The sequence below is a fragment of the Zonotrichia albicollis genome, chromosome 20 (genome assembly GCF_047830755.1).
Source record: "Zonotrichia albicollis isolate bZonAlb1 chromosome 20, bZonAlb1.hap1, whole genome shotgun sequence".
Taxonomy (NCBI): Eukaryota; Metazoa; Chordata; class Aves; order Passeriformes; family Passerellidae; genus Zonotrichia; species Zonotrichia albicollis.
Window position 1 is genome coordinate 10,117,937 of NC_133838.1, and position 18,966 is coordinate 10,136,902.

An 18,966-nucleotide genomic window follows, 5' to 3' on the forward strand; every position below is an offset into this window, starting at 1 on the left:
CCCAAACCTCCGCCAGCTGAGTTTGCATCACAGAGAATTCCAAAGAAATTTCCTATTCCAGAGCAATTTCCAGTTGCTCTGGCTCAAATACCAGAAATTCAGAAATGTTTGTGTCTCTTGGTATCACTTAAAGCTCTGCCACAAAATCCTAAAATTTTTAAGGCTGGAAAATATGAAGTCTAGCCTTCAAGTCCCTGTTTTATTTTTGATTATTCCTACCAGCAATATTTTATTTTCAGGTGCTGTTTGCTAAAACTTGGCCTAAAATCCTCCCTGGAGGGGTCCATTCTTAAATCCTGTAGGTTTTTGGGTTTGGGATTTCCTGCTCAGATTAAACCTGGTGTGTTTTTTTGTGAAAATGTAGTGATGTAACAGCTGCTTGTGTTATTGCAGGGGAAAAAAAATCCATAAAAATACAAAATTCTGTAGGGAGCTGCTGCTTGTGCTCAGTTGTAGTGGGCTGTGTTTGTTTTAAATCATAATTAAGTGTATTGCTCACCATCAGCCAAATTATTTGGAAATCTTGCTTGAATCACTTTTGGAGGGAAGGTAATACTGAGAGACAGATAAAGCAGGTAGAAGAAATAGTTTGAGATTTTAGGCCGTATTTTGGAGGTAGTTTCTGGCACTGAAAGCAGAATGTAAGTGTGGATATTCCAGGTGCCACAGTGGGGAAATAGTGGTGGTTTGGATTTAAAAAACAGCATCCAAGTGGGTTTTGTGGTGTTTGGGTGAGGCCCACCTGGAGACACCTGGGTGAAGGACTGGAAGTTCTGTGCATGTTTAGCTTGGTCAAAATCTACTTTTCAAAGTCATTTTTTGGGGTGGGTTGAGCAGTTTTTAGGTCTCAAGTGTGTGAGAGTTGCTGGATTTTCGGGAGGTGTGTGTGGGACAAGGAGCTACCTGGGGCCCTGTGGGTGAAGGCCTGGAAGTTCTGTGTGTGTCCAGCTTGGTCAAAATCTCCTTTTCAAAGTCATTTTTGGGGTGGGTTGAGCAGTTTTTAGGTCTCAAGTGTGTGGGAATTTCTGGATTTTGGGGAGGTCTCTGTGGGACACAGGAACCACCTGGGGCCTTGTGGTGGGTGAAGGATTGGAAGTTCTGTGTGTGTCCAGCTTGGTCAAAATCTACTTTTCAAAGTCATTTTTTGGGGTGGGTTGAGCAGTTTTTAGGTCTGAAGTGTGTGGGAATTTCTGGATTTTGGGGAGGTGTTTGTGGGACAAGGAGCCACCTGAGGCCTTGTGGGTGAAGGACTGGAAGTTCTGTGTGTGTGCAGCTTGGTCACAATCTCCTTTTCAAAGTCATTTTTTGGGGTGGGTTGAGCAGGTTTTAGGTCTTAAGTGTGTGGGGAATTTCTGGATTTTGGAAAAATGTCTGTGGGACACAGGAACCACCTGGGGCCTTGTGGTGGGTGAAGGCCTGGAAGTTCTGTGTGTGTCCAGCTTGGTCACAATCTCCTTTGCATTTTTGCAAAATCACCTTTGTCATTTTTGGGGTGGGTTGAGCAGTTTTTAGGTCTCAAGTGTGTGAGAGTTGCTGGATTTTGGGGAGGTGTGTGTGGGACAAGGATCCACCTGAGGCCCTGTGGGTGAAGGACTGGAAGTTCTGTGTGTGTCCAGCTTGGTCAAAATCTCCTTTTCAAAGTCATTTTTGGGGTGGGTTGAGCCGTTTTTAGGTCTTAAGTGTGTGGGAATTTCTGGATTTTGGAAAGATGTCTGTGGGACACAGGAACCACCTGGGGCCTTGTGGTGGGTGAAGGACCAGAACTTCTCTGCATGTCCAGCTTGGTCAAAATCTACTTTTCAAAGTCATTTTTTGGGGTGGGTTGAGCAGTTTTTAGGTCTTAAGTGTGTGGGAATTTCTGGATTTTGGAAAAATGTCTGTGGGACACAGGAACCACCTGGATCTTGGGTGGGACAGCCTGGAGATGCTCTGCGAATTCTGCACTTCTGGGAGTGCTTGTGAAGCTTCATCTTCTGAGCTGTTCTGGAACATTCCCAGCTGGGAAATTGGGGTTTGGAGCTCTCCTGGAGGAACATTCCCAGCTGGGAAATAAATTGGGGTTTGGAGCTCTCCATTCCCAGCTGGGATTGGATTTTCCCAGCGTCAGGACCTGGCTGTGACCTTTCCACTCTTGGTGTTGCTCAGTTTGGGGGCATTCAGTGTCTGGGTTGGTGTCACTGAGGTTCTGGAATCCCTTCATCCTTAATGTTTTGGGTGCTGAAGGAACTTTGGGGGTTGGAAATGCAGCAGGACCTCGTTGGGGTGAGCCCTGCACCCCTAAATCAGCTCCAAGCTCTCAGGTCTGATTTTTGGGATATTTCCCAGAAGTTTGCATGGAATTACCCTGGTGTGACCATTCAGATTAACCCTTTAAACCATCGAATTCCTGCTGCAGTCCTTCCCATCACCTCCTTTCACTGAATTCCTCATGCTGAGAAATGCTGGGGCTTTGTCAAAGGGTTATTTTTTAGATGCTGCTTTGTTTTGTAGTTCTGAAATTCAGTGAGAAGTTGTCCCTTGGGAATCTGTCAGTGAAGTTTTCTTATTAAGAGAAATAAAACTAAAGAGGATTTTAACAGCGGCAAACTGAACAATCAGAGCTGGCTGTCACTGAATTCATGAGGAGGAAGAAATTGAAAAAATCAGGAGAATGAAGGGGATGGAAAACCAATCCCATGGTTGGGGGACAGAATTCCTGAGTTTCTGATACAGACATTGAGCAGTTCATCACAATTTTTTTCTAGTAATCTTGAAGGGTTTATTTGGGAATGGCCCAGCCCAGGTGAAACTTTGGGAAGGTGAACACAGCAAATTCTCAGCATGACAAATCCATTTTGTAACCTTTGGGCTCCTCTATTTGTGTGTGTGTGTGCTCAAAACAAAAGCTAGAGAACAAAAATTTCTGTAAATGAGCATCTCATCCATCTCCTCCTTTTCTTTCACTTTCTTTAAAAGAGAAATTCCCCAACTCCCAGGATATGGAGATATCTTCCCTCAGCTTTATCTTCCCTGTTCTCTGCTTTATCTGTTCGTGTTTTTAGGTGTTAATGAATCTCCACTAATGAGACATGAGCTGGGTTTGGGCCTCAGCATTGGGGGTGACAAACTTTCCTCTGGGGCCTTGGTTTTCCTGGGATTTGGGATTGTTTCTCTTTGTTTTCCTGGGATTGTTTCTCTTTGTTTTCGTGGAGATCTGGGATTGTTTCTTCCCAAAATTTTGAATTCCAGGCTCCATTTTTATCTGATATGGGAAATAATCACTGGGTGTGGCAGCAGTGCCCACTCTGGGGGTACAAAAGGGGTGATCTGAGGGGGGTTTGACCATGGGAGGAGGAATTTGCTGTGGGAATGGGATTTTTCCTTTGAGGAAGAGCTCCCAGGTGGTTAATTCCAAATATTGGATGGTCTTGGCTTTGTGTATGTGGTTGTTACAGGTGTGTGTGTGGTCAGGGGGGTTTTTACAGAGGAAAATCAGGAATTTGAGCATTTTCCCTCACTCCCACATGCCTCTGGGCCATAAAACCTCATTGAGTTCCTCATCCTGAGGTGAATTTTCCTTTTTTTTGGAGCTGCTTTTGTACAGGCATCACCTTTGGGTGTAGGGAAGGAACCCAAGGGTGGTGGTGGCACCTGGGGACTTCATTTGGCCAAACTTTTCCTGTCAGGAGCTGGGAGTTGAATCCATGCGCTCTCCCTTCCTTCACCGAATTGAAGGAAAGGAAATTTCAAGGAAAGGAAATTTCAAGGAAAGGAAAGGAAAGGAAATTTCAAGGAAATTTCAAGGAAATTTCAAGGAAAGGAAAGGAAAGGAAATTTCAAGGAAAGGAAAGGAAAGGAAAGGAAATTTCAAGGAAAGGAAAGGAAAGGAAATTTCAAGGAAAGGAAAGGAAAGGAAAGGAAATTTCAAGGAAAGGAAAGGAAAGGAAATTTCAAGGAAAGGAAAGGAAAGGAAATTTCAAGGAAAGGAAATTTCAAGGAAAGGAAATTTCAAGGAAAGGAAAGGAAAGGAAATTTCAAGGAAAGGAAAGGAAATTTCAAGGAAATTTCAAGGAAATTTCAAGGAAATTTCAAGGAAATTTCAAGGAAATTTCAAGGAAAGGAAAGGAAAGGAAAGGAAAGGAAAGGAAAGGAAAGGAAAGGAAAGGAAAGGAAAGGAAAGGAAAGGAAAGGAAAGGAAAGGAAAGGAAAGGAAAGGAAAGGAAAGGAAAGGAAAGGAAAGGAAAGGAAAGGAAAGGAAAGGAAAGGTAATAAAATCTTGTGACTGCTCACAGCCTCAACACAGGTGGCTGTCACTGGTCATCAAGTAAAAACAATTTCACGTGCTGGGTAAACAATTCTCCAAATCACATTCCAAACCAGCAAAACATGGAGAAGATGAAGCTTCTCAGCTTCTCAGGAGGAAAGATCCTAATGAAAGGATTTTTCATTATGTCTGTGGCAGGTTATGGACTTGGAAAATGGGAAAATAATCCCTCAGAGGGTGTTTTCCATGAATTCATAGCTCTGTCACCTCACCACACACACAGGAGAGCACCCAAGCATCCTGTGGGGACAATCCCAGCCCCATCCCTGCTCCAGCACGGTGAGAAGGGAGGAAAAAAGGGGCTTAAAAAGGAAATTCCTATAAAGAACTTAAAGGGCATTAGAGGAGTGTTAGTGCTGAGGAGAAGCTGGAATATTTTTGGGATCAGCAAAACTGGGAAGCATTTTCCTTGTAGTTGGGGATGCACCAGGGATTCCCCAGGGGTTAATTCCAAATATTGGATGGTTTTGGCTTTGTGTGTGCCCAGTGTGGGTGGATTCTCCCCATGGGTTCTCCCCATGGATTCTCCCCATGGATTCTCCCCATGGATTCTCCCATTCCCCCTGCAGGGCTCCAGCTGAGCCCTCTGTCTGCCCTGAGAAAGGGGCTGGTGTCACCTCAGTGTCACCCTTCTCCTTTGGGGCACCGAATTTGGAATAAAATTGGGATTTTCTTCCCTGTAATCCAGTGCTGGGCAGAGGTGGAATGGAAATTGGGGTTCTTTCAGTGGTTCAGCGTGTGGAATGTGGAATTTTAGGGCTGTGCTTCCCCAGGAGCCTCATCCTGTGCCGTGAGCCATCAGGGAATGAAGGTTTTTATTTGGCTGAGAAATGTGCTGTAGGTTTGGGTGCGGAGAAAACCAAATCCCATCGAGTTCCTGTGGCAAAATCCCCCTTTTGTCCTTTATTGCTGCGCTGGAATTCAGCCTGGAAATCAGGATTGTGCCAGGGCTGAGGGACCCCCAGGTTCCCTGAACCCTCCTTTGTGCCTTGAGAGGGCTGGAAATGGGGAGGGTGGAGCTGGGAGCTTTCTTCAGTGCTGGCCTCCACCCCATGGATTTCATGTTTGTTGGCACCCAGGTTGCTCCATAAATTTTTCTCCATGTTCCAACTAAATGACTTGGCTTTCAAACCCTCGACTTGCATCCCCCTCTCCTTTCTCCCTCTCGTTCTGTGCTTGGTTTTCCCCCTTGAGATCACTCCCTGCCTTTTTTCATGGAGTTGTTTTCTTTCCCTGGCACACTGGGCTGGGTTTTTGAGGGCTCTGAAGTCACCTTGGAGGGTGGCAGGTGGAGTTTTAATCAAACAGGCTCTGTGATTGGTGTCATTTAGCAGAATGGAAAAAAATACCAAAAAATCAACTTTTTCCAGAGGTATTTCTGTAGTGGAATGGAGGGGAAACTGTGTCCCTAGCTGGCATTTCCTAGAAAGCACTCAGGTGTGTAAACTGAGCAGGATATTTGTTTCCAAAGCTGATGTTTTTGTGGAATAAAACACTGAGGTTTCTGAGCTCCCAGTTGCCATTTTTCTCGCCACATCCACCAAGCCAGCTGCTGAAAGAATTGTTCCTTTTGCTGTTCTGTCTCTGTATGTGCTGTTTTCTTTGCTTTGTAGTAACTCAGGTTGGTGTGTCCCAGGGACATAATTTGTGTCCAGACCCTGGGATTCCTGAGAGAGGCAAAAGGATAGGCAACGATTTTAGGTAAGAATATTTTCTGTTTTATCCTGTGCATGAGCTCCTGGGTGTGCTCCTGGTGTGGGGGGCTCTGTTTGCTCTGTCCCCCTCCCAAAATCCTGCCCAGTTTTGGGGAACACGTGTGTAAAACCCTTCCTGTGTGTGCTGTTCCACAAAGATCTCTCGGAGTGTTTTTATCCTTTCCCAATCCAGGTTTTGTGTGCTGTCATCCCTCCCCTGGAAAAAAACTGAAACAGCCAAAAGAAAGAAATCACTTTTCAAATTAGCTCAAACCCCAGCATGGCCCTGCCCTTAGAGAATTTGAGGTGGCTGAGGTTCCTCGTCATTGAGTCTGTGTGGTGCCGGCTAATTGGGGTTTAGGAAGTTTAAACCAGAGCTGTTCCTTTCCAGTTCCCAGTTTTGCTTGGCAGGGATGCCCCAGCTGCTGGTGGCCATGGGGAATCAATATTTCATCTGATTCTCCCGCCCAGCGCTGTTTTGCTCATGGAAAGTGTCTCTCAATCAAATCCCAGACTGTCAAATCCTCCTCAAGTCCAAGCAGAGGAAAGGGAATCCCAGCAGTCCCTAAATTCTATGAGCTCAATTCCCGGCTGCTGATGGTGTTACCCCAGTGAACAAAGTTCAGGATCCAAACCACAGAACAAAGAGCAGAACTCTCAGCAGTTGATAGAGATTTTTATTTCACTTTATGAGAATTCTGAATTCCTCCTCCTCAGAGGAGGAGTGTCTTCTCTCAGAGCTGTGGGTGAAATTCCCATCAAATATCACTAAAATTTGGGATTCCAGGAGCTGTTTTGCTCATGGAAAGTGTCTCTCAGTTAAATCCCAGTCTATCAAATTCTCCTCAGATCCAGCAAAGGAGAGAGGGCAGAAGAAAGGGAATCCCCAACAGTCCCTAAATTCCATGGGATGAATTCCCAGCTGCTGCAGGCTGGATTGTGCTACCCCAGTGAACAAAGTTCAGGATCCAAACCACAGAACAAAGAGCAGAACTCTCAGCAGTTGATAAAGATTTTTATTTCACTTTATGAGAATTCTGAATGTGTCCTCTCTCAGAGCTGTGGGTGAAATTCCCACTGAAATATCACTAAAATTTGGGATTCCAGGAGCTGTTTTGCTCATGGAAAGGGTCTCTCAGTTAAATCCCAGTCTATCAAATTCTCCTCAAATCCAGCAAAGGAGAGAGGGAGGAAAGGGAATCCCAACAGTCCCTAAATTCCATGGGATGAATTCCCAGCTGCTGCAGGCTGGATTGTGCTACCCCAGTGAACAAAGTTCAGAATCCAAACCACAGAACAAAGAGCAGAACTCTCAGCAGTTGATAAAGATTTTTATTTCATTTTATGAGAATTCTGAATGTGTCCTCTCTCAGAGCTGTGGGTCAAATTCCCACTGAAATATCACTAAAATTTGGGATTCCAGGAGCAGTTTTGCTCATGGAAAGTTTCTCTCAGTTAAATCCCAGTCTATCAAATTCTCCTCAAATCCAGCAAAGGAGAGAGGGAGGAAAGGGAATCCCAACAGTCCCTAAATTCCATGGGATGAATTTCCAGCTGCTGCAGGCTGGATTGTGCTACCCCAATGAACAAAGTTCAGAACCCAAACCACAGAAAAAAGATCAGAACTCTCAGCAGTTGATAGAGATTTTTATTTCACTTTATGAGAATTCTGAATGTGTCCTCTCTCAGAGCTGTGGGTGAAATTCCCACTGAAATGTCGCTAAAATTTGGGATTCCAGGAGCTGTTTTGCTCATGGAAAGTTTCTCTCAGTTAAATCCCAGTCTATCAAATTCTCCTCAAATCCAGCAAAGGAGAGAGGGAGGAAAGGGAATCCCATAAACTCCCTAAATTCCACGGGATGAATTCCCAGCTGCTGATGGTGTTACCCCAGTGAACAAAGTTCAGGATCCAAACCACAGAACAAAGAGCAGAACTCTCAGCAGTTGATAAAGATTTTTATTTCATTTTATGAGAATTCTGAATGTGTCCTCTCTCAGGGCTGTGGGTGAAATTCCCACTGAAATGTCGCTAAAATTTGGGATTCCGGGAGCTGTTTTGCTCATGGAAAGTGCCTCTCAGTTAAATCCCAGTCTATCAAATTCTCCTCAAATCCAGCAAAGGAGAGAGGGCAGGAGAAAGGGAATCCCATAAACTCCCTAAATTCCATGGGATGAATTCCCAGCTGCTGCAGGCTGGATTGTGCTACCCCAGTGAACAAAGTTCAGAATCCAAACCACAGAACAAAGAGCAGAACTCTCAGCAGTTGATAAAGATTTTTATTTCATTTTATGAGAATTCTGAATGTGTCCTCTCTCAGGGCTGTGGGTGAAATTCCCACTGAAATGTCACTAAAATTTGGGATTTGTGCATCAGCACCTGGGGCAAACCCAGCAGAGGGGAGGCAGAGCTGGTCCCTCCTCCCTTCCTGCTGCCTGCAGGGCCAGGGGATGGCTCTGGCCCCAGATCCTGGCGTGCAGGAGCTGGCTGATGTCCCCCGTGTCCCCTCTCCAGGCTGGGCTCCAGCATCCAGTTCTCCTGCAACGAGGGCTACGACCTGCAGGGCTCCAAGAGCATCACCTGCAAGAGAGTCAGCGACATCATCGTGGCCTGGAGCGACCACCGGCCCGTCTGCAGAGGTGAGGGGCTCAGCCTGGCTGGGTTTGGGGATTTGTGGGAATTCCCAGCTCCTTCCTGTCCCTTTGCCATCACTCATCCTGCCCTCGGGTCAGATCTCAGAATGGTTTGGGTCGGAGGGACATTGAGGACCATCCTGTTCCTTCCACTGTCCCTTCATGCTGGTCTTAGAACCTCCCAGGGATGGTTCAGCTTGAGGGGGCTCATCTTGGCTGGATTTTGGAATTTTTGGGAATTCCCAGCTCCTTCCTGTCCCTTTTCCATCACCCATCCTGCCCTCGGGTCGAATCTCAGAATGGTTTGGGTTGGAGGGATCCTGCTCCTTCCACTGTCCCTCCAAGCTGGCCTTGGACACTCCCAGGGATCCAGGGGGAGTCTGGCTGAATTTTGGGATTTTTAGGAATTCTAGTTCCTTCCTGTCCCTTTTCCATCATCCATCCTGCCCTCAGGTCAAATCTCAGAGTGGTTTGGGTTGGTGGGACCTTGAGGACCATCCTGCTCCTTCCACTTGTCTTGGACACTCCCAGGGATTCAGGGGGAATCTGAGGGGCTCAGTTTGGCTGGATTTGGGGATTTTTGGGAATTCCCAGCTCCTTCCTGTCCCTTTTCCATACCCATCCTGCCCTCAGGTCGAATAATCCCAGAATGGTTTGGGTTGGACCATCCTGCTCCTTCCATTGTCCCTTCATGCTGGCCTTGGATACTCCCAGGAATTCAGAGGGAATCTGAGGGGCTCAGTTTGGCTGGATTTGGGGATTTTTAGGAATTCCCAGCTCCTTCCTGTCCATTTCTCACCCATCCTGCCCTCAGGTCATCCTTTGGCCAGGTCAGAGAGTCCCAGAGGGGTTTGGGTTGGGAGGAACCTTAAGGAAAATGTTTTTCCATGGGCAGGGAGACCTTGGACACTTCCAAGGATGGGGCACCCAAATTTCTCTGGGAAATCTTTCCCAAATTTCTCTGGGAAATCTTCCTCAGGGCCTCCTCACCCTCACTTTAAAGGTTTTTTCAGCCCCTTTTTCTGCATCTCTTTCTCCCCTCACAGACAAATTTCCCAACTGTCCCTAAATTCCTTCCTTTCCCTCTCTCCAGAACATTCCTTTAATTCAAGGATGTCAAACCCGAGCAGGATCACCCCTCTTCCTATCCCAGGTGTTTTCTCCCCTCTCCTCCTTCTCCTGTAAGAGGAAAGACAGGAATAAAACCTGGAAAAGCAGAGCTCGAGGGAGATTTTTAACTGGAAATGTGAAATTTTGGGGCTGTGCTTCCCCAGGAGCCTCACCCTGTGCCATGAGCCATCAGGGAATGGAATTTTTTCCCCATTTTTCTCATTTTTCCCATTTTGCCCTTGGCCATTTTGTTTTCATTCCCTCTCTGAAATGTCACATTGTGATATTTGTAATGCTAATAAAGAACAACTTGTAATATTTTTAATTGAATCCCTTTAAAGCTCTTAAAATCATAAATAGGTTTTTTTTTTTTTCCCCAGTTCTTTTTTTCTTTAATTTCATCTGCAGATTTTTTCAAGGCTTTGGAAATCCCATGTAATTCTTGAAACAAGCCTGGAATAAATTGAATCAGTGTAAGAGGATATTTGGCATAAATATGTGACACTGTAAAGGAAATTTATGGTGTCCTCCTGCAAGAGATAAGAAAGGATTTGCCAGCATTATTCTGTTTCTCTGAATCAACTTAATTTTTTTAGCTGCTGACTTTCATATTTTGGGGTTTTTTTTTTCTATTTAAAAAGTTTAATTTGTATTTCAGCTTTCTGGCAATTTTCCTCCCAGTTTGTGCCTTTTTTTTAAATTGGGTTTCTCTAAAATTCCAGAGTCAGTCCCACATTTTAACCCCTTGGATTTCAATAATTTCTTAATCTCCAGTGAGAAAATTTTGGGGGAAAGTTCTCTTCCCACAGCTTGGCCAGGAGATGATTTTCTATATTTTACAAAGAAAAACAAAACCGTTGCAGACTCCAAAAATGCAAATACATCTCCAAAATGAAATCATACATTTAAATAAATAAATAAACCCCAACAATAAATTAATTTTGAGGCTCCATCACAGCAGAGGATATTTCCAGAACCAGGATGTTTTTCCCCACTTTTTTTTTTTTTTTTTTGTGGAATATTTCAGCTAAATATTACATCAAAGGCATTCCACAGGCAAAATTTTCCCTGCTTAAGCACTTTTTCCAGTTTTTCCTTTACCTGAGATGTTTTGAAGATGCAGAGCTGAGTTTCCACCTTAGTTCTGAGCCCACAGAAGGAAACCAGCTGATAAATACTTAATAATGACCTAATAAATCCTGGCTGTGCAGAGTTTTGGGGGTTTGATGTGCAGGAAGAAAGGGAATGGGGTTTTTTTGGGGACATCAGGAAGGAGTTGTGTCATTCCTGGCCTGGATGGGGAAGGGTTTTTGTGAGGGGAAAAAAGGAAGGAAAAAAGGAAATAAATCAATGTGAGCATAGAGAGTTGGGTGTTGGTCTGAGGGGAAGTGGGATCAGGGTTTGGTGGGAACAAGGATTGATGGAATTGGGGTTTGGTGGGACCAGGGTTTGTTGGGATCATGGGTTGATGGGATTGGGGTTTATTGGGATCATATTTGGGTATGATCAGGAGTTGTTGGGATCAGGTTTGGGTGAGATCAGGGGTTTTTGGAATCGGGGTTTGTTCGGATCAGGAATTATTGGGATCAGATTTGGGTTGGTTCAGGAGTTGTTGGCATCAGGGTTTTATGGGTTTGGGGTTGTTGGGATCAGGGTTTTTTGGGATCATGGATTGTTGGGGAATTAGGGTTGGTGGGATCAGAGTTTGATGGGATCAGAGGTTGTTGGGATTAGATTTGGGTGAGATCAGGCGTTGTTGGGATCAGGGTTTGATGGCATCAGGCATTGATGGGATCGGGTTTGGGTGAGATCAGGGATTGATGGGATCAGGTTTGATGGGATCAGGGATTGTTGGGATCATGGATTGTTGGGGATCAGGTTTGGGTGAGATCAGGGTTTGTTGGGATCAGAGGTTGATGGAATCAGAGATTGTTGGCATCAGGGTTTGATAGGATCAGTGTTTGATGGGATCAGGGTTTGATGGCATCAGGCATTGATGGCATTGATGGGATTGGGTTTGGGTGAGATCAGGGATTGATGGGATCAGGTTTGATGGGATCAGAGATTGTTGGCATCAGGGTTTGATAGGATCAGTGGTTGATGGGATCAGGGTTTGATGGGATCAAGGGTTTTTGGGATCAAGGGCTGATGGCCCCACTCCTCACTGAGAAACCCCTCATTTTCACCACCCGGGTGTAAAAAAGGAGCAGTGTAGGCCGCGAAAACACCAACTTCTCCATTTTTTCCCCCTCTTCCCTTTTCCACCTCCTCCCACCTCCACCCCAAGCTCATCCCTCCTCCTGCCCCCCCAGCAGTGCTGAGTGTCCCCGTTTGTGTCCCCAGCCAGGATGTGTGACACGTACCTGCGCGGGCCCAGCGGCGTCATCACGTCCCCCAACTACCCCGTGCAGTACGACAACAACGCCTACTGCGTGTGGGTCATCACCGCCCTCAACCCCGCCAAGGTGAGCTGGGGGCTTGGCCTGGACAGACGGACACTCAGGGGTCACCTCGTCACCCTGCACAACCCCTGAGTGAGGAACCACTGAGGGAGCTGGGGGGGCTTGGCCTGGACAGACGGACACTCGGGGGTCACCTCGTCACCCTGCACAACGCCTGAGTGAGGAACCACTGAGGGAGCTGGGGGGCTTGGTCTGGACAGACGGACACTCGGGGGTCACCTCGTCACCCTGCACAACCCCTGAGTGAGGAACCACTGAGGGAACTGGGGGGGGGTTGGTCTGGATGGACAGACGGACACTCAGGGGTCACCTCGTCACCCTGCACAACCCCTGAGTGAGGAACCACTGAGGGAACTGGGGGGGCTTGGTCTGGATGGACAGACGGACACTCAGGGGTCACCTCGTCACCCTGCACAACCCCTGAGTGAGGAACCACTGAGGGAGCTGGGGGGGTTTGGCCTGGACAGACGGACACTCAGGGATGCCCTCATCACCCTGCACAACCCCTGGAAGGTGCCTGTGCTGCTGGGCCTTCGGTTTGGGAAGGATTTTGGCATTTCTGAGCCCATCCAGAGGGGCTGGGAACACAAACCCTATGAGGAACCACTGAGGGACAAAAGGAGACTCAGGGGTCACCTCGTCACCCTCCAAAGCTCCTGAAAGGTGGCTCTGCTTCTGGGCCCTCAGCTTGGAAAGAATTTTGGGACTTGAGCTGATCTAGAGGGGCTGGGAGCACAAACCCTGTGAGGAACCACTGAGGGAGGTGGGGATGTTTGTCCTGCACAAAAGGACACTCAGGGGTCACCTCATCACCCTCCAAAACCCCTGAAAGGTGCCTGTGCTTCTGGACCTTCGGTTTGGGAAGGATCTTGGGATTTCTGAGCCCATCCAGAAGGGCGGGGAGCACAAACCCTGTGAGGAACCACTGAGGGACAAAAGGAGGCTCAGGGGTGCCCCCATCACTCTCTACAGCTCCTGAAAGGTGCCTGTGCTGCTGGGCCCTCAGTTTGTGAAGGATTTTGGGACTCCTGAGCTGATCAAGAGGGGCTGGGAGCACAAACCCTGTGAGGAACCAGTGAAGGAGCTCAGCCTGGACAAAAGGAGACTCAGGGGTCACCTCATCACCCTCCACAACCCTTGGAAGGTGGCTGTGCTTCCAGACAATTCCAGGCACCTCCAAACTCATCCAGACACCTCCAGGCCCTTCCAAGCACATCCAAACACATCCAGAAACATCCAGACACTTCCAAACTCAGCCAGACAATTCCAGACACCTCCAGGCCCATCCAAACACTTCCGAAACATCCAGATGCTTCCAAACACATCCAAGCACATCCAGGAACATCCAGGAACATCCAGACACCTCCAAACATATCCATGCACATCCAGATATATCCAAACAAATACAGACCATTCCTGACACCTCCAAACACATCCAGACACCTCCAGGCCCCTCCAAGCACATCCAAACACATCCAGAAACATCCAGACACTTCCAAACTCACCCAGACAATTCCAGACACCTCCAGGCCCATCCAAACACTTCCAAACACATCCAGATGCTTCCAAACACATCCAGACACATCCAAGCACATCCAGGAACATCCAGACACCTCCAAACATATTCATGCACATCCAGATACATCCAAACAAATACAGACAATTCCTGACACCTCCAAACTCATCCAGACATTTCCAAACTCACCCAGACAATTCCAGACACCTCCAGGCCCATCCAAACACTTCCAAACACATCCAGATGCTTCCAAACAGATCCAGACACATTCAAGCACGTCCAGAAAGATCCAGACAAATCCAGACACCTCCAAACATATCCATGCACATCCAGATACATCCAAACAAATGTGGACAATTCCTGACACTTCCAAACTCATCCAGACTCATCCAAACATATCCAGACATTTCCAGACTCATCCAAACACATCCAGCTACCACCAGGCCCATCCAGATACTTCCAGACACTTCCAAACTCATCCAGACACTTCCAAACTCATCCAGACCCCTCCAAACTCATGCAGACACATCCAGACCCCTCCACTATCCCAGGTTGCTCCAAGCCCTTTCCACCTTGGGATCCAGAGGGAAACCTTTTCCAGCCCCTCCCCACCCTCACATTTGGGTTTTTTCAGCCCCCCAGGCTCAGTTTCTGTCCCCACACAGACTCTTCCCTGTGTTTTCCCAGCTGTCCTGGAATCCCTGCCCTTCCCTCCCTGCTGAAGGCTCGTTTAGTTCAGGGTTGTAATTAAAAGTGAGTGTAATTATTTGCAATCGAAGCCCCTTTGATATCTGGTGTGGGGAGGTGCCCAGCTCATCAGGGCAGGGAGGCTGTTCCAGAAATGCTGATTTTTCCCAATTTTTTTCCCCTTTATCCAGCAGGATTTCAGCCCCCAAGGGCAGAGGAGTGAGGTTTGGGTCTATCTCATGCTGTTTATGCAGCATTGTGAATTTATTGACATTTTTGCACTGGTTTAAATTTAAATATGAGCCCTGGCTCTCCTTGTAATGGGGTGAGACTGGAAAAAGCTGTGAGGGCACCAAACACTCAATTCCCATTGCCAGGGGAAAATGGACAGGGATTGATCATTCCCAGGCCAGGGCAGTCATGTCTGTACAAAAATGAGATTGGAATTGGTCAAATCCATCCATTTTCAGATTTCCCAACAAGGAACTGCAGGTTCTGCTCTGTCATCCACAGAAATACGGAAATTTGTCAGCTGTGAGAGGAGATCCCTTTGCCTTTGCCTTTGAAATGATAAATAGCTTTAATTAATTCAATTAATGTCAATTTTTGAAGGATTTTTTGAGGTGTTTAGGTGTTTCAGTGTCATTTACAGGGAGGGAAAGCCTAAAGCAGGGAAGAAAAGCACCAAATCCTTTGGGAAGGCCACAGCTCTCCCTGCTTTCCTAAATCCTAAAGGAGATTGGAATTGGTCAAATCTATTAATTTTAAGATTTCCCAGCTTGGATCAGAGACTCCAAGGAGCTGCAGGTTCTGCTCTGTCATCCACAGAAATACGGAAATTTGTCAGCTGTGAGAGGAGATCCCATTGCCTTTGCCTTTGAAATGATAAAGAGCTTTAATTAATTCAATTAATGTCAATTTTTGAAGGATTTTTTGAGGTGTTTCAGTGTCCTTTACAGGGAGGGAAAACCTAAAGCAGGGAAGAAAAGCACCAAATCCTTTGGGAAGGCCACAGCTCTCCCTGCTTTCCTAAATCCTAAAGGAGATTGGAATTGGTCAAATCCATTAATTTTAAGATTTCCCAGCTTGGATCAGAGATTCCACAGCACAAGGAGCTGCAGGTTCTGCTCTGTCATCCACAGAAATACGGAAATTTCTCAGCTGTGAGAGGAGATCCCATTGCCTTTGCCTTTGAAATGATAAAGAGCTTTAATTAATTCAATTAATGCCAATTTTTGAAGAGATTTTTTTTTTGTTGTTTTAGCTGTTTCATGGTGGAAACTTTAATTTCCAGGTTGGGAGAAGCTCTCCTGGAGCAGGGAGGGTTGGGGGAAAAAGCACCAAATCCTTTGGGAAGGTCACAGCTCTCCCTGCTTGTCCCTCAGGGATGATCCCAGCATTTCCTGCCTGAGGGAAGGATTTGGGATGAATTACTTCCAATAATTCCCATAAAATACTTCAAAATAATATTTTGTAATCATTTTTTGTAGTCTTTTCATGGACTCCAGTTTTTGGATCAGCTCCTGTTTGATGGAGCTTTGGAAGAAGCTGAATTTAGGAATTATTTGCAAGTCTTCTGCTCTATATTTGGCAAAAAAAAAAAAGATCCTGAGCCCCAAAATCCCCTCCAAATTTGCAGTTTTCCCCTCAAAATTGGGAATTTTGCATCCACAGGGCTGAGGCCTCCTCACTGACAAATTGGGATTTTTTTTCCTCTGCAGAGTGGGAACATCAAAACCTCTTTGGGGAATATTCAGGTTTTTTTTTAGCTGGGCCCTGGTGCTTTGGGAATTTATTCCAACCACAGTGGGGAAAAGAAATCTCTGGGGAGCTGAGAAATGCATATGATAATTGGGGAATTTGCATAAAACCTATTTCTGGCCTTTTTTTTTTTTGACATAATGGATGTTGCTGGTTGAGGTTTCTCCTGGGGTTATTCCCAAAAAAAGCTACGTCCAAGCTGATGGAGGGAGAAGGGGATGATTTATCCCAAAAGGAGGGGGAAATTCTGGAGCCTGAGGGAAAGGGAAATGAGGAATGAGCTTGGAAAGCTTCAGGTTGGAGCTGCTGGAGTGAATTATTGTGGATTTTTCTCCTCAAAATGGGACTGAACTTCCAATCGCTTTGGAATCAGGAGTTTCATCCCATTTTTCCCATTTTCCTGCCTTTGCTGTCATTTTAGAGGTTCCAGTTTTGGGCGTTCTGTGGCTCTCTGGCTTTTTAACAAATCAGTAAATAATTAAATTAAATTAAATGAATTGCATTTCCAGCTTTCAGAGGAAAAAAACCCCAGGAAAATGGGTAAATAAGTACAATTAAAAAAAGAAACCAAACAGGAAATGGGGAAATAAATACAATATTCAAAACAAAAATCAAACCGGGAAAATGGGTAAATAAATACAATGGGTAAATAAATACAATATTAAAAAAAAAAAAACAAACCAGGAAAATGGGTTAATAAATACAATATTTAAAAAAAACAGGAAAATGGGTAAATAAATACAATGGGTAAATAAATACAATATTAAAAAAAAACAAACCAGGAAAATGGGTAAATAAATACAATATTAAAAAAAACAGGAAAATGGGTAAATAAATACAATGGGTAAATAAATACAATATTTAAAAAACAGGAAAATGGGTAAATAAATACAATATTAAAAAAACCAGGAAAATGGGTAAGTAAATAAATACAATGGGTAAATAAATACAATATTAAAAAAAACAAATCAGGAAATGGGTAAATAAATACAATATTTAAAAAAACCAGGAAAATGGGTAAATAAATACAATATTTAAAAAAAAAACAGGAAAATGGATAAATAAATACAATGTTTAAAAAAAAACCAACAGGAAAATGGGTAAATAAATACAATTTAAAGAAAAAAAACCAGGAAAATGGGTAAATAAATACAATATATATATAAAAAAGGAAAATGCGTAAACAAATACAGTATTTAAAAAACAGGAAAATGGGTAAATAAATACAATGTTCAAAAAAAAATAAATAGGAAAATGGATAAATAAATACAATGTTAAAAAAAAACCAACAGGAAAATGGGTAAATAAATACAATATATATATAAAAAAGGAAAATGGGTGAACAAATACAATATTTAAAAAAAACAGGAAAATGGATAAATAAATACAATATTAAAAAAAAAAACAAACCAGGAAAATGGGTAAATAAATACAATATTAAAAAAAACAGGAAAATGGGTAAATAAATACAATATTAAAACAAAACAGGAAAATGGATAAATAAACACAATATTAAAAAAACAAAACAGGAAAATGGATAAATAAATACAATGTTAAAAAAAAAAACCAACAGGAAAATGGGTAAATAAATACAATATTAAAAAAAAACAGGAAAATGGGTAAATAAACACAATATATATAAAAAAAGGAAAATGCGTAAACAAATACAATATTTAAAAAAACAGGAAAATGGGTAAATAAATACAATATATATATAAAAAAGGAAAATGGGTAAACAAATACAATATTTTAAAAAACAGGAAAATGGATAAATAAATACAATGTTCAAAAAAAAGCCAACAGGAAAATGGGTAAATAAATACAATATATATAAAAAAAGGAAAATGGGTAAACAAATACAATATTTAAAAAACAGGAAAATGGGTAAATAAATACAATATTAAAAAAAAAACTAAATAGGAAAATGGGTAAATAAATGCAATGGCTGAATAAACAGAAGCTTGTAAAGCTTCAGGTTAGAACTGCACGAGCTGCTGCAGCTCCAGGTTTGGGGTGCTGGTGGCTCCCTCGCTCTTTAACAAAAATCATCAATAAAGATAAATCATCAATAAATATAAATCATTAAATAATTAAATTAATTCCATTTCCAGTTTTCAGAGGGAAAAAAAACCCAAAAACCCCCCCCAAAAAACAAAAACAACTAACAAGAAACCAAGAAAATCCACCCAGCTTTTGGGGATGTTTTGGAGATTTCGATGCTCTTGGAAGCTGCTGCGGGATCCACGGGCAGGGCTTGGTGTTAATTGATGAATTAATGATGTTAATTGGGATTTTGGCAGGTGATCAAACTCACCTTCGAGGAGTTCGAGCTGGAGAGAGGCTACGACACCCTGACAGTGGGGGATGGAGGCCAGGTCGGGGACCAGAAATCCGTGCTCTATGTGTGAGTATCAATTCCCCAATTCCCTCTTGTGGGATTGCACCTGGCCAGGTGGGGCTGAGGGTTTGGGATGCAGGAATCCAGTGGGTTTGGGGCTGGTTGTTGTCACTTTTGGGACAGAAATTTGGATTTCCTTAAATTGTTCCCTCTCTGCTTTTTGTGTGAGCACCATCCTGCAGGATTGCACCTGGCCAGGTGGGGCTGAGGGCTTGGGATGCTAGGACCCAGTGGGTTTAGGAATTTTTTTTTTAGTGGTTTTCTGTCACTTTGGGGACAGAAAATTGTCTCCTCTGAGCTTTATGTGTGAATTCCAATTCCCCAATTTTCTCCTGCAGGAATGCACCTGACCAGGTGGGGCTGAGGAATTAGGATGCAGGGATCCATCCAGTGGTTTTTGGGGC

The 18,966-nt window shown here is 44.3% G+C and overlaps 1 protein-coding gene across 2 annotated transcripts in view; it reads left to right on the forward strand.

Moving 5' to 3' along the window:
- Positions 1-18,966, forward strand: part of CSMD2 (CUB and Sushi multiple domains 2) — a 326,447-nt gene that overhangs the window by 155,748 nt on the left and 151,733 nt on the right. Inside the window, exons 9-12 of one of the 2 annotated variants that reach the window (XM_074555673.1) lie at positions 5,917-6,004; positions 8,510-8,634; positions 12,082-12,203; positions 18,465-18,568. The exons of the other annotated variant lie outside the window; for it this stretch is intronic. Coding sequence (XP_074411774.1) covers positions 5,917-6,004; positions 8,510-8,634; positions 12,082-12,203; positions 18,465-18,568 — 439 coding nt within the window. The remainder of the gene's footprint in view (positions 1-5,916; positions 6,005-8,509; positions 8,635-12,081; positions 12,204-18,464; positions 18,569-18,966) is intronic. 2 annotated transcript variants of the gene reach the window in all.